Source organism: Myotis nattereri, assembly GCF_964212035.1.
Source record: "Myotis nattereri genome assembly, chromosome: 2".
NCBI lineage: Eukaryota > Metazoa > Chordata > Mammalia > Chiroptera > Vespertilionidae > Myotis > Myotis nattereri.
The window spans coordinates 91,816,448-91,839,590 of record NC_138076.1 but is presented as its reverse complement, the minus strand read 5'-3'; the positions used below and the strand labels follow the sequence as shown (position 1 = coordinate 91,839,590).

Here is a 23,143-nt window from a genome sequence, read left to right as displayed (position 1 = left end):
AGGGTCGCGGCATTAGGATGGTTGAGAACCACTGATTTATGTGCTCATTGCTTGACTTTTGTATGTGCCCTGGCGGGGATCAAGCCCGCAACCTTGGTGTATGGGGATGATGCTCTAACCAACTGAGCTACCCAGCCAGGCCAATCTGATTCCAAGGCTAAGTCATAAAAACAATGCAAATTTCTCCTGTCTCCCTTTCTCTTGGGACACGCCATGGGAAGCCAGTTAGCATGCAGTAATAAAGTCCAAGCCACATAGAGAGGTCACATGTAGGTGTTTCTGCTAACAATCCCAGTCAAGGTCTCAGCTGACAGCTAGTAGCAACTACCAGACCTACGAGTGAGCTAATTTCAGATGATTCCAGCCCCTGGACTTCCAAATCTTCCAACTGAGGCCCTAGACATCATGGAGCAGAGATTTACCCTTTGCTTTGTTCAAACTGCTGACCCACAGAATCTATAAGCATAAAAAATGTTTTTTATGCCACTAAATTCTTCAGTAATTGTTATACACAGTAATTAGGTCAATGGTGGTTCAATATATGAAACAAATAAAGAAACTTTTAAAAGCAGGCCATGGCCCTAGCCAGTTTGGCTCAGTGGAAAGGGTCCCAGGTTCGATTCTGATCAAGGGCACGTACCTAGGTTGCCCGAGCGGGAGGCAACCAACCAATGTTTCTCTCTCACATCAATGTTTCTCTCTCCTCCATCTCCCCTCCTCCTCCTTTCCACTCTCTCTAAAAATCAATGAAAAAGTATCCTCAGGTGAAGATTAACATAAAAATGAATAAATAAAAATAGGCCATGCATGAAGCAATGATGACAGTGCATCACAAACTAAAGATAACTAATCCAATTCTGTGCATCTGGAATCCCTTAAGAAAAAGTCGGGAGGGAACAGTAGAAATAATTAAAAACGACAGCGGGAAGGCAGGGGAGGGTATGAGATCAACCAAAGGACTTGTATGCATGCATATAGCATAACCAATGGATGCAAGACATGGAGGGTGGGGGGTGAGGGCACGTACGGGGGAGGGGGGGAAGTAGGGAAGGCCAGGGGGAGGTCAATGGGGAAAAAAAAGAGACATATGTACTATTTATAAAACTTTAAGCAATAAAACAGATTTTTAAAAATTCAAAACAAATGTACCTCATTCACCAATCTGTTGATGTAAGACCAAGCTTCTTTGAAGATAGGACCACTGATAGCAATTCCAAGATATATCATTTATATCTACACCACACACTATTCTCCACTATTCCCAATTTTGATTTCTTTAAGTAGAAACATGGGGCAAGAAGTTAAAAATGCTTACAAAGCAATCTGAGTGTAGAATTTTCCTAAATGTTTATGCTTCTCTCATTCATATCTAATTGGAAAGCAATTTCAAAAATTACCTTTACTGAATCGTTGCATAGCATTCAGCTCATTTTAACCATTTCTATAATAGTTAATTAAATTGTATAACTATAAAAAAAAGCACAATGGGTCATAAACAGGTCAGGAGCTAATAAACAACTCACTCTAGGTAAGTATTTATATATATATTTGTGTGCGCATTACCTATTTTATATACATATATATATGTACATATGTATGTGTGTGTGTGTATATATTTTGTTTCTAAAAGGAGGAGGATGAGGGACCTGTTAGGTCTGATCAAATCATTGAATCGATACCCCCTCCCCTGGGAACTGACCTTTAGAGCACTTCACAACAGACATTCCCATTTGCTTAGACCACATTCCACTGGCTAAGACCACATTCCACTTGCTAAGAACATTATCTTGCCCCTCCAGACCTTCCCAGGACCAGCCCAGAGAATTCTCCGCTCAGAAAAAGCCCACCTGGAGTCCTTTAAAATCTCTGGCTCCCCACTCCTGGGTGCTAGCACCATTTGGGGGCTCAGCCCATCTGTTCTCCAGATGACCTAATAAATTTATAATGCCTTACCACTTTAGCCTCGTGTATTCCTTCAGAACCTATTATGGTCACTCACTGAATTAGCTTACTCTCTACCACACAATTATGCTTTACAGAGATATTTTTGATACAATGTGATATAATGTAGAAAATAAGAGATTCCATGAAAGTTCTGAAAATAATAAAAAATTAAATCATTCTGGGAAATAGGAATCTACCTTACCTGTTTATTCTGCTAAGAGAAATCAGTGATGGGGATCTTAAAGTCACATACCTTATTATGTAAATCAATGATGTCATTCATGTAAAACATTATCACTACAATAAAATACTGCCATTTAAAGTACATTGCAAATGCTAAACTATCACTGCACTTATAATTAGTGAAATATATTACTCTTGATAAGCATAAGTAATTGCAATATTTTGAAGACACCAAATAAGCTCAGAGCACTGAAAATTACTAGTCAAAAGAAGTCATATAAAAGTTATAAAAAAACATACTAAAATTCCATGCTAGGTGGAATTTTTAAAATGGAAATTTCATATAAACAAGCCCTTCAGAGACAAGAAGCTACTTTTAATTAAATAAGGATGTAAATGATTTGTTAATTAATTTAAAGAGACAATTATATTGCAGTTAATACAGAGACATATGTAAGAAAGTGTGGGAAATTCTCAATTAGATTACCTCCCCTTTCCTCTGTCTAGATTGTATACAGATATTCCCTTCTTATTTAAATATAGAATAATAACAGCATTTCTCAAGTAATTATTAGAGTCTCTGTTTGCAAACTGATATTTGGTCTCCATTAATTCACTGATCCCATCTACTCTAATTTATTTATTTATTTATTTATTTTTAATATATTTTATTGATTTTTTACAGAGAGGAAGGGAGAGAGATAGAGAGTTAGAAACATCGATGAGAGAGAAACATCGATCAGCCGCCTCCTGCACATCTCCTACTGGGGATGTGCCCGCAACTCAGGTACATGCCCTCGACCGGAATCGAACCCGGGACCCTTCAGTCCGCAGGCCGACGCTCTATCCACTGAGCCAAACCGGTTTTGGCATCATCTACTCTAATTTAATATTTTTAAAGTTTTTAAATGTAAAAATTCTGCCTGGATGTGAAGAGCTATAATTCAAGTCTGGATCAGAATTATTGCTGACTACCTTCCACTAACCCGTCCACTCCCCCTCACCTGCACTGTCAAAAGTCTCTAAGAGTTTTGACAAGTTTGCTGCAAGTTTGTCTAGACTTTGGAAAATTCATCAGAAGAACAAGGGACAAAATCCACATAGATAAAACAGATTACTGAAGTGATTAAATGATGTAAAGTTTGTAAATTGTATATAATCTATAATAACAACAGTGTAATATGCTAATTAGACCAGATATCCTCCCAGACGTCCTTCTGGACAACCTTCCGGATAAAGCCAGGGCTGCAAGGGAAGCCTGGATCCCGGGTGCCTGCCAGCGGCGGGAGGGAAGCCGGTGCCAGCAGCTGGGGAAGAAAGGCCTACTCTTGCACAAATTTCGTGTTTAGGGCCTCTAGTTATATATAATAATGATTGTTTTGTTTTAAAAAGCTTCACTTTACAAAAGGCTTCAGCATAGATGTCACACACCCAGTTTCTAAATGCACTTAGGATGATCTGTGTGCAGATATTTAGTTTGCAGTTTTTCTAAAACAGTTTGCATGTCTCTATTTCATAGATAAAAGAGTCTTTTACATAAATGCAAATCTATGAATCCATTTTGTTTCTTGAAACACTGGTAATAGTAAATCAGTAAGCATTATCTATTCCTTTTAGATGCTGTTCTAAATCCTGAAAAAAAAAACAATGAGGCATACAGGTCCTGCTCTAAAGAGGTATCTGCCCAACAGGGAAGATAAATCAAACAAGTGGAAAATTAAGTAAAAAAATTCTTTTAAAAAATGTTAGTGACAAGAGGAAAAAAAGTAGAGAGATGAAAATTTTAACAGACTAACTAGTATTCAGATGATTCTCAATATATAGAGACTCAGAAAGGAGAAATGGGATCAGGGACAGGAGGGCTGGGAAAGCTTCACAGAGCCAAGAGTCACTGCTGAGTGTAGAAGGCAGACACAGGTTGACAGGCTAAAAGAGAATGTATTTATCAGTCCCAAACAAAAGTATAGAGGAAGAGGTATTTAGGGGAGAGGAAGCACTCTAATTTGAAGATGGACTAAAGATTTCTAAAAAAGTTCTTTTCTAGAAGAAAAAATGTACTGGAGTTTCAGAAATTACTTTTAAAGAACATTCAAACTATAAATCATTTACCTCTTCTTTGGGGCATCTTTTGTAGCTTTTTGAAGTCTTCCAGTTGTAGCTTCCAAACTTTTAAGTGGTCTTCTGTTGGGTGGCTTTGTGGTTTGTACATTTACTGTGCTTATTTCAACTTTCATGTCCTTAAGGATACTCAGCAAGTCTTTTTTCGAATTCTCCTTTACATTGTCTTGGCTCTCTGTCTGCTTGGAAATCTCATGGGTTGGAATGGACTGCCCATCTTTTTTGCTACAGATCGCATTGTTAGTGCCAAAATATCTTTGGATATAATTTCTTGTCCTGGAAAGATTAAAGAAAAAAAGAAAAAAATACAATGCAAAAATAATCAAGCAAAGACTGAAAAAACTGTTTCTATGTGTTTTTAAATTTTTCAATTCAAGCCCTTCCCTTTTCCTTTTTATTTTTTTTAATTGAGGTATAATTGACATATAACATTGTATTAGTTTCAGGTGTACAACATAATGATTCAATATTTGTATATATATATTGCAAAATGACCACCATAATTGATCTAGTGTTTTTTATTATTGTTGTTGTTAACAACCATAATGACAGCAAATTTAACTTTTATTAAACATATACTATGTGCCTAGTCTTAGACAACTTATTTTTGGTAAATTTTTTCATGCCCACATCAACTCCATAAGGTAGATTTTATCCCCATTTTGCAGATAAGCAAACTGGAAATCAGAGAAGCAAAGTAACTTACCCAAGGTCATGAAGCTCAGAGCTCACTAAGGTCTAAGACAGTGATGGCAAACCTTTTGAGCTCGGCGTGTCAGCATTTTGAAAAACCCTAACTTAACTCTGGTGCCGTGTCACATATAGAAATTTTTTGATATTTGCAACCATAGTAAAACAAAGATTTATATTTTTGATATTTTATATATTTAAATGCCATTTAACAAAGAAAAATCAACCAAAAAAAAATGAGTTCGCGTGTCACCGCTGACACGCGTGTCATAGGTTTGCCATTACTGGTCTAAGACATACTGGTGGGCCGCAAATGGGTTACAGATGTGCTGAGATATTGATCACCTAGGCCTGGGACTGCTGGTGCCTCCTTTCATACACCTCAGACTTTGATAAAAATATCACTTTCTATGTGCTCCAAGACATTTAAAAAAAGGTTGTGAAACACTGGCATGATTACTAAATTTCAATTTATTATTCTTAAACTCAAATCTGACTGACTGCCAAGGCCTTCCTCTTAATATGATATAATAATACCTCTTTAAAAAGTCATAATTAAACAACATTAAAATAAATAAATTTCCATCTAAAAAATGTTACTTTCTATTAAAAAAATTCTGGGTGTTATCTAAGCTGGTTAACTTTCACATTAAGCTATGCGCCATTTAACCAATCACTATTTGTAAGCGAAGCTAAAATGGAACAGAAAAAAAGAATATTTTGATATTAAAGAACTTTAAAAACTAATGACTGTTTTAGTTTCAGTAAGAGAGTATAGTGTATAAAAAGTCACTCATTAAATTGGCAAATATCTACTTTAAACTGAGCACTATACAGTAGTAGGCACTGATGATATATTAGTAACTAAGAATTTATTGTTCCTATCTTGAAGCAAACAGGATAGAGCACTGTTTCTCAAATTTTTTAAGTGTATAGGAATTACCCTAGAAGACTTGTTAAAATACAGATTCTTTGGTCCCAGATTCAGTAGCTTTGGGGAAGGATTTGAAGTTTGCTTTCTAACAAGTTCCCAAGTGATGCTGATGGTGGCGTCAGAGGACCACATTTGAGTAGCTGTGTTATGTATGTTATTGAAATCCTTAAAAACCAAACAATTTTATTATTCCTGCTTTACAGAAGAAACTTCTGCTCAAAGAGGTTTAGTTAATGATTCTTAACCTTTAGAGGTCATATGAGTCACCTGGAGAGCTCATTCAAAACTTAGATTCCTGAGATTCTTAGTTGGTAAATTTGGAATGGGGTTCAAGGATATGCACTTAACCAAGACTCCAGGTGATTCCGATGCAATTGATCTCAAAGACCCTACATCAGACTGTGGGTTAAAACTGTATCAAGTTCTCAAAGCCAGCAAATGGTAGTGCCACATTAGGGACCCTTTAATGAAAAATAAAATGGCTATTTTTAAAAATGCTGAAACAAACTATTTTATTTATAAATATAAATGTCAGAGGTTAATACATCAGGTACTTAATTAGAATGAAAAACCTATTGCATAATCCTCATATTACTCAACTTAGGAAAATGCTTTATTATTTCTCCCATGAAAATTAAAGGTGTCACAGAAAAGTGGCAATCAGGCGAATGAATCTCACATATAACCCGTATTTCAATGTTTTCCTCCAATGTTTCCATACTATAGTGCCATGGAATGTATATTTATACCAGGAAAATCATGTCTAGGAAGCAACTCAACACGAAAATAATAAACCTCCAGCTCGAACCTCCCACCTGAGTATGTTTCCACAGAGAGCATCTCCTCAGCACTTCAAATGCAACACATCCAGAACCGCCCTCAAGAACTCCCCTCGGACTACCTTCCATTTCTCACATTTCTGTATTGAACGGGCCTCTTGCCACAAATGGGTATTTCTGTATTCCAAACACCATGACATATTTTAAAAGCTTCCCCAGAGCTGCTCCTCATTCTTCTGTTAACATTGGGGACCCTAATCCTTCAAGGCAACCAGCTGAACTCTTCGCTCTGACTATCCCACCCTTGTCCTGTCACAGCCTATCAGTCCGACCTATGCAACCCTCCTCCTCCACCCCGCGTCCCCCCGGCCCACTGCTACCAGCACGCTTTAGCGCTGTGCTTACACGGTGGCCCAAAATCGTACTGCACGGAATATGTGCGGTATAATTAAGTTTCCATAGCATGAGCGTCCCCAGAGAATAAATAGCAAGTACGCCACAACTCCTCTTCTTGTCCGGCTAATTCCCACCTGAGTCCGCCTTCAGATTACTTCTGGTTTCTTTCCCAGAAAGGGTACTTTGAACTTCTCCTGCGATGGTTAGGTGTCCCTATTCGCCCGCTCAGCAACCGTCTACATTAACGGAGCATCCTGTGCTGCCTGTGCTAGCTCAGCTATTACTGCACTTGAATGTCCTCCTTGGTGTGGCTGGAAGCTCCGTGACGGCAGGACGGCCCATTCGGGCTTACATTAGTGCTGGCGCACTGTAAGCACGTTCAATAACACAGTGAAGAATCAACAGGGCCAGGAAAGTGACCATCACAGTCTTGGGAGGCAAAAAATGAAAGTTCGCTTCCGGAGGCTGGATAAAATGAGGGGGAAGGTGGCGAGAAGTTAGAGGCGCGGTGTGTCACCGAAGAGCACAGGACAGCAGACCCGGGACGCACCTGCAGCTGTTTCCCACGGGCACTATGACCTTGGGCAAGTCGTTTTATCTTCCCGGGATTTCCCTTTCCTCAAATTTCAAGCAAAGGCTTCTAAGATCCCGCGGGTTACAGAGCGCAGGAAGCGGGAGAAGGACAACTGAACGTGCTGGAGGGGGCAGGGGTTTTGCCGGCAGACGTGCGGGGCCAACAGCGCGGAGATGAGGTACCTGACGGGTCCGTGCGGAGCGCCGAGGAGCACAGTCGCAGCCGCCGCCGCCTCTGGGCCTCCAGGACACAAAGGGAGGCGGGAAAGGGGGCGAAGAGGGAGGATCGCTGTGACTCTTGGAAACATCGCCCAGAAACAAACTGAACACCGAGCGGGAACAGCGTGTCCACGGCCAAACACGTCCCCCGCCTCTCGCTTCCGTCTTCAGCCTGACGCGTTCCCCTCCCTCAGCGCTCCGGCGGGCCACAGGGTCGGCTAACTGCGTTCCGGGCTCGCCCTTGGCTCCTCCCTCCCGACGATGCTAGTCGCAGAGGCGGAGTCGACGATGGAGTTGACGGAGGTTCCTTAGGACTGAGGCGGGGCCGGACTGGAGAGCCGAGAGTGGAGGGAGTGATCTACTGTGCAAACACTACAGATGGGGCCACTAAGATGAGGCGGAGAACTGACCCTACTGTGCAGTGTTTAGGGGAGAAGATCCACAATGTTCATTAAGAGCCTCAAAATGATCCATGGCCACCAAGGAGGTTTAAAAAAAAAATTAACAATAGGGCATGCTGTCCCATAAATTAGTATTTCTTTTCAGTCTCTATTCTTGAGGAAGAGTGAAAAGATGAGATACATTTTTATGTTCCAGAACTGGCTTTAGAGATAAAACGATGCAAGAGAAAGACTTGGTTTTATTCCGTCCCTCAGAAAGACCGTGAACAGTGGCCCAGAAGTGATGAAGTGTTCTCAAATCTGGAATGCATGAGCATAAACTCTGCCAGAAATGCCAGCTCATGGGACCCTCTCGGTTAGAATGCCATACTAGCGGTTGAATGTTGACATAATTTCTCTGCAGTTTCAAATAAGAATCAAGATTGGTACTACATTTTTTTGTGATGCTGAAAACTCAGCTTACATTGAGAAGATCTTGCTAAGATCCACTACCAGCGTGGGCAAACTACGGCCCGCGGGCCGGATCCGCCCGTTTGAAATGAATAAAACTAAAAAAAAAAAAAAGACCGTACCCTTTTATGTAATGATGTTTACTTTGAATTTATATTAGTTCACACAAACACTCCATCCATGCTTTTGTTCCGGCCCTCCAGTCCAGTTTAAGAACCCATTGTGGCCCTCGAGTCAAAAAGTTTGCCCACCCCTGCATGATTAGTCCATACAGAACCTTTGTGACAATGCTAAACACAGTACACTAACTTACAGCCTACATTGTATCTTAACTAAGGTACCCTCTATGTCAAAACTGTTTCATTTTCTAGAGTATCACTATCTGAAATTTTCTCATATATTTAGGTGCTTAAACACTTATCCTGTGCTGTGTTCCACGAAGGATTGGACTTTATCTTATTCACTGCTGCGACCCTGGTTCCTAGAACTGTGCCTGTCATATAATAGGTGCTCAAAAATATTTGGTAAATAAATTATTTACAAGTACAAAAGAAAAAATAGGTGCAGACAGTTTAAGTAATTTGCCCAAGTTCATACAACTAGTAAATGTCAGTACTAGATTCAAACTCAGAACCATCTAACTCTGATATTCTTGTCCACTGGAATACCTGAGGGTTTCTGCCTTTGGTGGTGCATAAAAGTCACATGGGGATGGTTGCTCACACATTACTCAGACATTGACTCCATAGGTCTGAGTCTGAGAGTCCAACAAGCACCCAAGGTGATTCCAATGTAGGTGATCCTCAGACAAAACTTCCTGAAACACTGCAATGACCCTATGACTTATTTAGCTATTCATAGCTTTGCATATTAGAATAACATAAAGGGAAAGGGAAATAATTGGTGCAGGAACAGAATATTACTTTGGATGAATCTCAAAGGCATTACGTTAAGTGAAAGGAGCCAGGCACAAGAGGCTATGTGATTCCACTAATATGACAATGTAAAGAAGACAAAGCTATAGGAACAGAAATCAGATCAGTGGTTACCAGGGGCTGGGGATGAAAGGAGGTGACTGAGTATGAAGGAGTACAAGGAAACTTTTGGGGGTTATTGAAATACTCTATATCTTGGAGGGGGTATGATCTTTTGTGATTATCAAAACTCTCAGACCTGTACACATGAAAAGTGTAAATTTTACTGTATATAAATGATATCTCAACAAACCTGACTTTAACTAAAAATATAATCATTAGGGTAATCTTGATCAGCCATAAATCAAACCATAAGAGAACAATACATTTTAAAAAATAAATCTGCCCCCAATGTGGCTCAGTGGTTGAGCATCAACCTATGAACCAGGAGGTCACAGTTTGATTTCAGGGCACATCCCTGGTTGCAGGCATGATCCCCAGTAGGGGGCATGCAGGAGGCAGCTGATCGATGATTCTCTCTCATCTTTGATGTTACTCACTCTCTCTCCCTCTCCCTTCCTCTCTGAAATCAATAAAAATATTTAAAAATAAATAAATAAAAATAATAAGTTTGTTCTTAGAAAAACCATAACTTATGCAATTGTCCAAAGCATTTGCAACAAAAATGTAGCTTGAAAGTAGATTTCCCCCCTCCTTTTTCCTAGCATTAATTCACTAGATATTTTCTTCCCAGTGCCCCTTGAAATGTACTTTTTAGGACAATGTGTCTTTGTCAAGAAGCAACAAATCAAATAAAGTAGGTCCTGATATATATCAGTGACTTTGTCCTAAAGGTCTTATAAAATCCTACACTAACTAATTCGATAAGCCTTCCATGAAAATGAAAAAAAACAAAATACTATATATTTTACTTACCGATTGCTGCATAACAGACCACTCTTACTGGCTTAAAACAACATATATTTGTCTGGTTCTGTGGTTGAATGGGCTCAGCTGAGTGGTTCCTGTTTGGGGTTTCTCATGAGATTGCAGCCAGACAGCAACTAATCTGAACTGGATGCCCAAGATGGTTTTTCACTCACATAGTTGATGGCTCATCTGGAATGCCTGCAAGAAATAGGTCTCTCTCTCTCTCTCTCTCTCTCTCTCTCTCTCTCTCTCTCTCTCCCCCTCCCTCCCAACCTCCCTCCCTCCAAGTGGCCTCTGAAGGGTAGCATAATACACTACACCAAAATGTGCCACTATGATATAAGGATAATTTTCAGCTGCAGGCATTTGAAATGAAGCAAATATAGGGTGGGGCAAAAGCAGGTTTACAATAGTTTGTATGGGAAATAATACAATAATTAATAAATAATAATACAAAAATAAACTGTGTTTTGTGTACTCACAACTGTAAACCTACTTTTGTTCCACCCTGTGTAGACAAGAAAAGCTCTTTCTGGACTCCCATTATATGTCTAAAAGTGGGACCTCAATTTGTAAAGTGGTTCCCCCTTCCTTCTCTACCAAGAAAACAAAAGTAAATCACTGGAGACAACTTGAGAGCCTTATCATCCTAAAGATGGAACTAAATATCTTGGAGGAGGTATGATCTTTCATGATTATAAAAACTCTCAGACCTGTTATATACATAACCAACTTTACTAAGTAGCCCTTATCTTAGTTCCTCCATATATTTTCCTTCCCACAATTTGCTGCCATAGCAATTTAAAATACTTTACCTTTGTCTTGTCACTTCTCTAAAATTTTATGGTTCTCTTAAGATGCTATATAAGCCCGAGTTTTAACTAGCTCTTTGAGTTACTCATCTCTGAGCACCCCGACAACATCCAGGTAGGAGTGTATAAGACTTGTGCTAATACACTTTTATTTATTATTCTCTTGTTAATCTGTCTTTTGGCAGGCAAATTGACAGAGTCCCAGTCAATGAACTTTGGATGGGTAGAGGGAGAAGAGATTTTCTTTCTCTCTTACACTTTTCTTCCTGGCTAGCTTGGGTTTTCTAACAGCATAACACCTTAGGGTGTTTGGATTTCTTATAAAGAAGCTAGTTTGCCTTAGAGCAAGCATCTATAGGTCCAGGCTAAAGCTGCCAAGGTTTTAATGATCCAGCGTGGAAAGTCACACAGCATCACTTCTGCAATGTTCTATTGATGAAAAATTAGCCACAGGGCCAGCCCATGTTCAAAGGAAGGGGATTATATCTCTCTTCAAATACCAGGAGAAATGGTTCATTGGGTACCATCTTGGAGACTTATACTACATTGTAGTAAACTTTTACATATCCATTCACTTTATCTGTCCACACTGCTGCTGTTTTTTAAATTTCCAAGCATTTTAATGACCTTTAAAATTTTTCATGTTTCAATTTGCATAAAATTTTGCAAAAAAACTGTCACATACATTACTTAATATCATGGTATATCATCATGATAACCATTGACATAAGCAGGGCAAGGATTTTTAGCTTCAATTTACTAATGAGAAAAATGAGCCTCAGATAAGTTAGGTGAGTAAATCAATTCACATGACCAGTAAGTGTCAGCCCACAAGTCTCCCAACTCCTAACCAAGGTTGTTTCCCTATTTCTCAGGTCTGCTAAATGGCATGTTTGTGTTTCATTGGCATTATTCCAGTCTGAATGTTGAAGTTCCACTGATAACATGCAGGTGCTGGTGTCACCAAAATCATGCTTCTGACATTAGTGTGGTAAGTCAAATTAAGAAAGAGCAAAGGGAGAGGGGGACCAAAAAAGAAAGAGCAAAGGACACTTTAGGGACCTACCTACTAGAGAGATTTTAATTAGAATGTATTTTAAATTGAGGTTGTGGGTGTTGATTGCATTATTTAAAAGAAAGAGCTTCTACTATTATACTATTGAAGACTCTCCTGCCCCCAGCAAGATAGATCATCAGTTGTGGTAGAATTTAAAGTTGTCATAAATTAGTTCACACCACTAAGTAACTTTTTAAACCTATTACTTGTCTCATCTCCCCTTCCATCTATCCCTTATTAGGATAATGAATAAGTAACAAATGAATTAGTTTGAATTTTACTTCTCCTTCTTGTCCTTGGCTTCCTTTTCCTTAGTTAAAATTAAGTCTGAATAGTTGCTGAAATAGCCTAAAGTCAGAGGTGGCAGAGAAAAAGGTGTCAAGGAGCCTGTTTAAGGGGGGGTGATTGATGCATTGGTAATAGTATTGTCCACAACAAGAAAATCTTGTATTGGTAAAATAAATTTACAAGACACTGCATTGTAGCATCCAGTAGCACAGTGATAATTAATCAGATTCTTTAATCAAATTATGCTGTGGCAAGAAAAAGAGTGGGTGTTTTTCAGGTATTCTAGACACTTCTAAATATATAAGGGCAAATTATGACATGCTACATATAAAGTGGCCTGTGATCTTTTTGTGATATTCCCATGAAAACAGTAAATAATGAACCATGCAGGTAGTAGGAAGTATTGATTATTCTGGTTAGACTTGGAAAACTTCTGACATTAATATATGTGAAGAGAATATATCTCCTTTTACTGTTTTCTTCACAACTGACATGCGCTTAGAGTGGGGGAATTCCGATGGTTGTTTGACCTAACAGTGATAACTGAAATACTTTTAAGAACGTGGAAACTTTTAAACAACATATTGTAGTCACACACTTAACGTAAAACATGGATCATCTGCAGGGTTCTGTACTTTCTACCACTGTCCTAAAGAATAAAATGGATACAAGTGCTTATTTATTTACCAATGCAGCACTATTAGTTTGAGCTCTTGATCAGAGAATATTCAAAACAGAAGAAATGTCACTTTTTCCCCCCTCTGGGCCTTCTGAGAAACTTGACCAAAATAAATTATTCAAGGTTCCTACTGAGCAGTGATACTATGTATGTTACTGTCTGGAGAACAAACCAAATAAGAACTTCCTAACACTGCAAGAGCATTGCCGTGGGTATACTTGCTAGGAATCAGGACCCTTTAACAGCAATTCACCGTTTTCTTTTACACCTCCATTTAGCCTGCTTTTTGCAAACTACTATGGCAAATGTGTTTTGGGGGCCATGCTTGAGATTTCTCTATTTGGATAGAAACTCTTCAATAAAAAGTTGGCAGGTTCTGACTTACTCTCTCTGAATGTTCAAAATGCAAGTTCCTATTGGGGAAAGAACATTAAAAGACTTGAAGATCTATTTTATTGGTAACTTAGAATGCAAAGTATTTTGTTTGTCAACTTCTAAACTTTAAAACAAGACAGCCTAGATTAAATAATACAGTTTTCCAAAGCTGAATGTGCTCACTTGGAACTCAGTTTTTCTGCTTAAAGCAAAAAACAACTTTCTAAAACTCCTAGGCAGGACACTACTGTTTTGGTCATCTGTGATTTAGATGAACTGATCAATCTGTTGGTAACATCCCTTTTTTTCCCGTTGGTAAGGGTCTAAAAAATTCTAGAACAGATTCATTTTTCTAGTCTTACACTGATAATTTCATTCCAAATGTCTCCTGAGAGGTGTATACCATATACAGGAATCCATCTTCATCCTTCTTACTTTCATACACTTCTGAAGTCGATGTGGACACACTCACCATGCTGTGCCCATTCACTGACAGGAAGAAGGCTTGATTAGCATTGAGCTGTGATCGACTTCTAATTATCTTGATGAGGTCACTCATGTTGACATGATCAGGCACAAGATACTTGGTTTTATCCAGGACAGGAAGCTGCTTCCCACTCTTTTTTCTTGTTTTAAATATATTTTTATTGATTTCAGAGAGGAAGGGAAAGGAAGAGAGAGATAGAAACATCAATGATGAGAGGGAATCATTGATTGACTGCCTCCTTCACACCCCCCACTGGGGACCGAGCCCGCAACCCAGGCATATGCCCTTGACTGGAATTGAACTGGGGACCCTTGAGTCTGCAGGCCGATGCTCTATCCACTGAACCATACCAGCTAGGGCTGCTTCCCACTCTTGTATCATTCTCTTATCACTGGGAGTTTGGTCGGAAGCTGCTCTCAGATAAGTCAGAAATCTTTTACTCTCTGTTGGAAGGTGTGGGGCTGAAGGCCTTCTCCAGTGGCATGGTAAGCGAGGCTGTGAGCAGGCGGCAAGGCAGAGGGTCACACCAGCTTTAGGTGGCAAGTGTTTCTAATAATAACTTTTAAACAACTCTGCTATTTTATTTTTTAAATGTTTTTATTGATTTTTAGAGAGAGAGGAAAGGAGAAAGAGGGAGAGATAGAAACATTGATGAGAGAGATGGGCTGAATCAATTGGAAACTCAGGCATGTGCCCTGAAGGGGAATTGAACCCTGACCTCCTGGTTCATAGGTCAATGCTCAACCACTGAGCCACACTGACTGGACAAACTGCTATTTTTAAAAAGTGATTCAAAGATCACGTAAGCCCTCTAACTTTCAAGCTTGATTTTAACTTTGTGACATAGGAGATAACCGTTTTTGGAAAGTGCAGCAATACACTTATCATCATGCACTAATGCAGGAGCTGATCACAGGGTAATCTAAAACAGTACATAGACAAGCCATGAATGCTCAAAGGACTATGAACAAGAGATTCTGCCTTTTCAGGTCACAAATATGTATTGCTGACATTGTTTAGAGTTGGTGATATACAATGCCAAGCAAATGTCAGTCAACAACAGAATTCAACAACAAAAGCATATTCTACTATATGGAGACCGGAGACAGGGCCTCATACCATTAGCAGATATTAAAGCTATTGGAAGCATGCCATGTAGTATAGACCACTCACAAAATTCCCATAATTAGAGAAAAATAAATTCTAATGTGTTTTTTAAACTATTTAAACATTTCCCCAAGAAAATAGAAGCAAAAGGAGAATAAAGCAGTCACATTAAAACTCCTCAGCTCCAGTGTTACAGTAGACATAGCAGAACTTGGCTCTTCTGTGGCAGGCAGAGGCAAGGACCAGGCTCCACCCCCTTCTGTGGGACTTGGGCAAGTTTTCTTACCCTTTCTGGGTCTCAGGTGCCTTATTTGTGGAACAGGAAGTAAAGATAGTACCTACCTTACAGGGTTGTTGTGGGGATTAAGTGGGTTACAATATGTATCTGTATTTATAACAGAGCCTAGCACATAGTTAGTACTATATGTTTCTTACTATTATAGTAAACATTAGAGGCCTGGTGCACAAATTTGTGCATGGGTGGGGTCCAGCCAGCCCGATGGGGGCTGATGGGGCCGGGCCGGCGGGGGAAGGGGACATGGGAGGTTGGCTGGCCAATTGGGGTGGGCCAGCCAGGTTACGGGGCCGAGTTGTTATTGTTGTAGTTAAAATATATTTTTATTGATTTCAGAGAGGAAGGAAGAGGGAGAGAGAGGTAGAAACATCAATGATGAGAGAATCTTTGACTGGCTGCCTCATGCATGGCCCTTACTGGGGATCAAGCCGGCATCTGGGCATGTGCCCTGACTAGGAATCAAACCACTGACCTTTTAATGCATGGGACGATGCTCAACCAATTGAGCCACACCAGCCAGGTCTTTATTGCTTTTTCTTTTTTCTGCTGACTGGGTGTTTTTTTCTACCTTGTCTTCCAAATTGCTGATTCAATCCTCTGCTTCATCTAACCTACTGTTACTCCTTCCCTTGCATTCTTGATGTCAGATTTTGTATTCTTCATGTCTAACTGGTCCTTTTTTTTATGGTTTCTATGTCCATTTTCATGCTGTTGTAGTTCTCTCAGTTCCTTGACCATTCTTATAATCATTGTTTTGAACTCTTTATCTGATACATTGTTTGTCTCCATTTCATTTAGTTCTTTTTCTGGAGATTTCTCCTGTTCTTTCCTTTGGGGCCTGCCTCTTTGTATTAGATAGATTGCTATGACTACTGTCTTCAAGGTGGCCTTATGAAGTAGGTGTCCTGTGGGACCCAGTGGCACAGTCACCTTGATCACCTGAGGTAGGTGCTCCAGGAATGTCCCTTGTGTGGTTTATGTGGGCCCTCCTGCTGTAATTGAGTATTGATTGCTATACTTCAGGCTGGCTGACTATGAGGCTCAACCCCAACCATGGCATGTTAGCTGCTGTTCAGGTGCTTATGATATGAAGCAGAATTCACCTCAGCAGGGTTTGATGCTTGTCAAGATTTTTCTTGTGAAGTTTATTGGATCCTGATATTGTCTGAATCTGGTCACTGGGGAATCTTGGGAGGGACTCTGTTGCAGACCAATGTCAGATGCTCTCTGTACCCGACCCTTGGCAACCTGTTTGGAGCTACTAGTGATCCACAGTTTGTTCTGCTAAGCTTGGGTACGTAGGAAGGACCAAGCTGCACAACAAAGCGGGCTTTTAACACCACCTGGTATGGGGGAAGGCCAGCAAAAGTGCCACAAGATCTGCCTCCAGCTGCCTCTGCCTGCCAGCTGCTTGTTATGCTCTGAGGCCCTGGCAGTGCCAAGAGGATGGGGCTAGTAGATCTCCCTTGAGGGGGAGGTGCAGTCATGTTTCAGGGAAGGTGATGGGCGTGGCCTCTGCCACAGAGTTACATGACTCAGTCTGTCCAAGATTTTGCCATGACCTCAGTAGGGCAGAGGCACTAGGAGTCAAGCAGGTGGGGCCTCTGGAGCCCAGAGGGTGGGTCTGCCAGAAGCTGGGAGGATGGTTCTATCAGATCTCCCATGAGGGGGACGTGCCTGTCAAGTTTACTAGAAAGTGGAGGGAATGGCCCCTGTCCCAAAGCCAAACAACTCAGTCATCCCCTGAGTCTGCCCAGACCTCTATACCCTGGCCAAGGCAGCTGCCTCCTCAGCAGGGCTTAAGTTTAGCAGGGTGGGGCAAGAAGGAGTCCAGAGGGTGGAGCAATTGCTTTACCCCAGGCTGATGATGCATGGAAGGAGTACTCCACCCAAGAAAGATGTCAACTGTGGTATGAGAAAACGTCTCAGCATAGGGATCTGGTGGCTGTCCTCTCAGGTCTCTCCCCAGAGCCACAAACCCTGGACTCTACTCATGTGACTCTAGTTCACTCCACCCTTCCTCTGCTAGAGCCCAGGGAGGGTAGCTGTGAACAAGATTTTGTGTGTTGGCCCTTCAAGATAATGTCTGTGTCTCCCATTACCTTCCCCTGGCCTACAGAAATCCCACTGATTTTCACAGCCAGATGTTATGTGGGTGCTTCTTCCTGTCTCTGGTACTCTGGGCTGTGGAGCCTGGCTTGGGTTTAGACGTCATGCTTCTCAGAGGGACCTTCCTCCACAGCTGAGTTATCCTTCTGGAACCTCAGCCACTGCCTATAGGAGTGGGCCAGCCCTTTTCATGTCTCCACCTTTCCTACCAGTTGCAATGTGTCTTTTTCTATAAATCCTGTTTAAAGACTCCTCGTTGCTAGTCTTCAGTTGATTATTCAATATGATTGTTGTTTAATTTAATTGCAATTCCAGTTTGGTCCTGTGAAGAAGTGAGTGTTGTAACTTCCATCTACTCTGCTGCCATCTTGAAATCCCCCATACCATGCTGTTTTGATTATTGTAGCTCTGTAGGATAATTTGAAGTCAGGGAGAGTGCTATCTCCAGCTTTGTTTTTTGCCAGTGACCAATTCCAGCATGTCATAATTTCAAGAGTTTCATCAAAAGGTTGATGAGACTTGGGGACTCAACAGGGTTGAGTCACGCATGTAGTCACCTGCATTTGGAAATGGGTAAAGGCATTTCCCCAAACCTGAATAGGAAACTGATTGTGGCTGCCAGACAGCTAAAAGGCATCTTAATCTACATGTTACTGCTTCCTACTGGCCAAACACCTGAACAGCCATAGGCTAATTCCCCCATTCTGACAATGGACTCTGTACCAAACCCTGACCCTTTGAAGTATATATCTCCACCTCTCCTCAGGACAAATTGTGTTAATAAAAAGCATGGGGTCCTGGGCCTAAGGCCTTAGACTTAAGACCTTAGAACTTAGCTCCTTTAGTTAAGCTCCTCTGACCCCCAAAATGCCTTTCAAAATTATATTTCGTCTCCGGACTCTTTATTAGTCTTTGGATTCCTATGTCATCTACGCACAGCCCCTTCTCCAAATTCCTGAACTGAACCCTTCTTAATGCTGGGACAAGAACCCTGGCAGTTTTTTCTTCTCAGGATTGCTTTGGTTATTCAGGATTTCTCTGTAGTTCCACACAAATTTGATAAATTTTTGTTCTATCTCTTTGGAAAATGTCTTTGGGATTTTGATAAGGAGTGCATTGAATCTGTATATTGCTTTGGGTAGTATGGTGATCTTAACTATGTTGATTATTCCTATCCATGAACATAAAATATCTTTCCATTTCTTTGTATGTACTTCAATTTCTTTCAACAATGTCTTACAGTTTTCAGTATATAGGTTCTTTACTTCCTTTGTTAAGTTTATTCCAGGTATTTTTTCTTTTTTGTTGCAACTGTAAATGGGATTGTTTTCTTCATTTCTTTTTCTGATATTTCACTATTAGTATATATAAATACAATGGATTTTTAATACACTGATTTTGTATCCTGCAACTTTACTATAATTTTTTATTGTTTCTAATAGTCTTTTGGTGAACTCTTTGGGGTTTTCCACATATAAAATCATGTAATCTACAAATAGTGACAGTTTTACTTCTTTATTTGCAATTTGGATGCCTTTTTATTTCTTTCTCTTGCCTGGTTGTTCTGGCTAGGACTTTCAATACTATGTTGAATAACAGTGGAGAGAGTGGGCATCCTTGTCTTGTTCCTGAACTTAGAGGAAAAGCTTTAGGCTTTTCACTATTGAATATGATTAGTTTCTCATATATTTCCTTTATTGTGCTCAGATACTTCCCTTGCATACCTGTTATTGAGTGTTTTAATCATAAATGAATGTTGTATCTTGTCAAATGCTTTTTTTTGCATCTGTTGATACGATCAGATGATTTTTATCTTTTTTTCTGTCAATGTGGTATATCATATTGATAGATTTGCACATGTTGAACTATCCTTGTGTCTCTGGAATGAACCCAACTAGATAATGATGCATTATCCTTTTAAAGTATTATTATATTTGATTTGCTAGTATTTTGTTTAAGATTTTTGAATCTATGTTCATCAGGAATATCAGCCTGTAAGGTTGTGTGTGTGTGTGTGTGTGTGTGTGTGTGTGTGTGTGTGTGTGTTGTTCTTGCCTGATTTTGGTATCAAGGTAATGTTGGCCTCATACAATGAGTTAGGAAATATTCCCTCTTTAATTTTTTGGAAGAGCTTGAGAAGGGTAGGTAGTAAGTCTTCTTTGAATGTTTAGTATAATTCACCAGTGAAGCCATTTGGTCCTGGACTTTTTCAGAGGGGAGAGCTTTCTGATTACTGTTTCAATTTCTTTATTGTTGATCAATCTACTTAGGTTTTCCAGTTCCTCATGGTTCAGTCTGGTAAGGTTATATATTTCTAAGAATTTGTTCATTTTTTTCTAGGTTATAGAATTTTGTGGTTTATAGCTTTTCATAATATTATTGTAGTCCTTGTACTTCTGTGGTGTCTGCTGTAACTTCTCTTTTTTTGTGATTTTATTTACTTGAGTCTTATCTCTTTTTTCTTAGTGAGTCTAGCCAGAGAACTGCCAATTTTATTTAACTTTTCAAAGAATAGCTCTTTGTTTCATTAATATTTTTCTATTGTCTTTTTATTGTGTGTTTTGTTTAATTCTGCTCTAATTGTTATTATATCCTTTCTTCTATTGCCTTGGTGTTTTATTTGTTCTTTTTCTAGTTCTTTAAGATGAAATGTTAAATTGTTTATTTGAGATTTTTGTTTCTTCAGGTAGGCCTGTAATGGTATAAACTTCTCTTTGTACTACTTTTGCTGCATTCCCAAAATTTTGATATGTTGTATTATCATTTTCATGTGTCTCTATGTATCATCTTTTGATATCTTCTTTTATTTTTTCTTTGACCTAGTAGTTGTTCAGTAGATGTTGTTTAAGTTGTACATATTTGTGGTTTTCCCAGCTTTCTTCTTGTTTTTTAAGATTTAGCTGGAGAGAGGAGAGAGAGAGAGAGAGAAAGAGGAGAGAGAGAGAGAGAGAGAGAGAGAGAGAGAGAGAGAGATCAATTTGTTGTTCCTCTTATTTATGCATTCATTGGTTGATTCTTGTATGTGCCCTGATAAGGTTGGAACCCCCAGCCCTGGCATATCAGGACAATGCTTCAGCCAACTGAGCTGCCTGACCAGAGCCTCCAAATTTCTTTTTGTAGCTAATTTCCAGTTTCATATTGTTGTGATTGAAAAATATACTTGGTATGATTTTTGTGTTTGTAAACTTATTGAGACTAGTTTTGTACCCCAATATGTGGTCTATCCTGGAAAATGTTCCATGTGCACTGGAGAAGAATTATATTGTTTGGGGATGCAAAGCTCTGTTGATATAAGTTATGCCCATTTGGTCTAATGTGTCATTTATGGCTGTTATTTCCTTACTGACTTTCTGTTTGGATAATCTATGTATTGCTGTCAGTGGTATATTTAGGTACCCCACTATAATTGCATTTTTGTCAATTTCTCCCGTTAGGTCTGTTACTATTTGTTTTACATATTTTGGTGCTCCCAGGTTGGAGAGATATATATGTATTGATAAGTGTTATATCTTCTTGATGAATTGTCTCCTTTGTCATAAAATGCCCATCTTTGTCTCTTATTTATCTTGAAATCTATTTTGTCTGACAGAAGTATGGCTATACCCACTTTTCGCTGAATAATATTTGCTTGGAATATTATCTTTCCCCCTTACTTTGAGTCTATGTTTGTCTTTGTAGCTGAGAAGCGTCTCCTAATATAACAAGATTATAGCTGGAATTTGTTATTTTTTTTAAAAACTTTATATATGTGTGTGTTTTTTAATTTATTTCAAAGAGGAAGTGAGAGGGAGAGATAGAAACATCAATGAATAGAGAGAATGATTTTTTAAAAAATCTTTATTGTTGAAAGCATTACATAGGTCCTCCTTTTCCCCCCATTAACCTCTTCCAGCCTGTTCCCAGCCTCCTCCCCTTTACGCCCCAGGCCCTCACCACCCCATTGTCCGTGTCCACACGTTATACATATATGCATACAAGTTCATTGATTGATCTCTTCCCATCCACCCTTCCCTGCTTTCCCTCTGAGGTTTGAGAATCATTGATTGGCTGCCTCCTGCCCACCCCACACTGGGGATCGAGTCCACAGCTTGGGCATGTGCTCTGACCAGGAATCAAACAATGCTCTCTTGGTTCATAGGTAGATATTCAACCACTAAGCCACACTGGCTGTGCAGGAACTTGTTTTTTAGTTCATCCTGTTACTCTGTGCCTTTTAATTAGGAATTCAGTCCTATTCTGAACAAGAGCTGCAATTCCTGCTTCTGTCCGTTATTCATCTTACTCACAATTTTGTGTCATTTTGTCTTTTTGTTTCAGGCAGAAGAGCACCTTTTAGCATTTCTTGTCATGCAAGTCTTGTGATGGTAAATTCTTTCAGCTTTTGTTTGTCTGGAAAAGCCTTTATTTCTTCTTTATTTCTAAAGGATAACTTTGCTGGATATATTATTCTTTCCTGGTGATTTTTCTCTTTTCTTATTTTAATTACACTTTACTCTAGTTGTAGAGTTTCTTCTGACAAATCCAATGATAATTTAATGGGGTTTCTTTGATAGGTTACCATCTTCTTTTCCATGGCTTCCTTAGTAATTCTTTTTTTACTGTTAATTTTTGACAGCTTTATATAATGTGCCTTGGAGAAGGCCTTTTGGATTTGAATAATGAGGTGTTCTATTAGCTTTTTGGATGAGACAGTCCAGTTCTTTCTATAGGGTTGAGATGTTCTCATCAATTACTTGTTTAAATAAGCTATCTGTTCTTTTCTCCTTCTCTTTTCTTCCTCATATATCCATTATCCTTACATTGCTCTTTCTATTAGAGCCACATGATTCTCATGGAGTTCTTTTATTTATTTTTTACTCTCAATTCTCTCCTCTCTTCCACCTGAGTCATTCATAGGTTTCTATTTCCAATATCACCAATTCTTTGCTGTTCTGGTCTGTAATATTTCCTAAGCTTGCTGGTTCATTCTCTATCTCATTTATTGAATTCTTCAGCTCCAGAATTTTTGTTTGGTTCTTTTTTATAATTTAAATCTTATTACTTGAAGTCCTTTTGTTTGTTGATGTTATTTCTAAGGTAATTGAACTGCTTTTCAGAGTTTTCTTGTATCTCATTGAGTTTTCTCAGAACTGAAATCTTGAATGTTTGTCATTTAAATCATAATTTTCATTTTCTTTGTGAACTCCCTTGTTATCTTGGCTACTCATTGTACTTGGTGGATTATTTCTTTGTCTAGGCATTTGATGTATTGAAATCTTTACATATATACAAAATCTATTTATTTATTTATTATTTAAAAAATATTTTTATTGATTTCAGAGAGGAAGGGAGAGGGGGGGAGAGAGAGATAGAAACATCAATGATGAGAGAGAATCATTGATAGGCTGCCTTCTGCACACACAA

At 39.2% G+C, this 23,143-nt stretch overlaps 1 protein-coding gene across 1 annotated transcript in view; it reads right to left on the bottom strand.

The window, feature by feature from the left end:
• The window catches only part of MRPS31 (mitochondrial ribosomal protein S31), a 42,159-nt gene extending 34,166 nt beyond the window's left edge, over positions 1-7,993 (bottom strand). Inside the window, exons 1-2 of the mRNA XM_081082824.1 lie at positions 7,801-7,993; positions 4,237-4,521 (exon numbers count right to left, since the gene is read on the bottom strand). Coding sequence (XP_080938950.1) covers positions 4,237-4,521; positions 7,801-7,925 — 410 coding nt within the window. The 5' untranslated portion in view covers positions 7,926-7,993. The remainder of the gene's footprint in view (positions 1-4,236; positions 4,522-7,800) is intronic.
• Between the last annotated feature and the right edge of the window lie 15,150 nt (positions 7,994-23,143).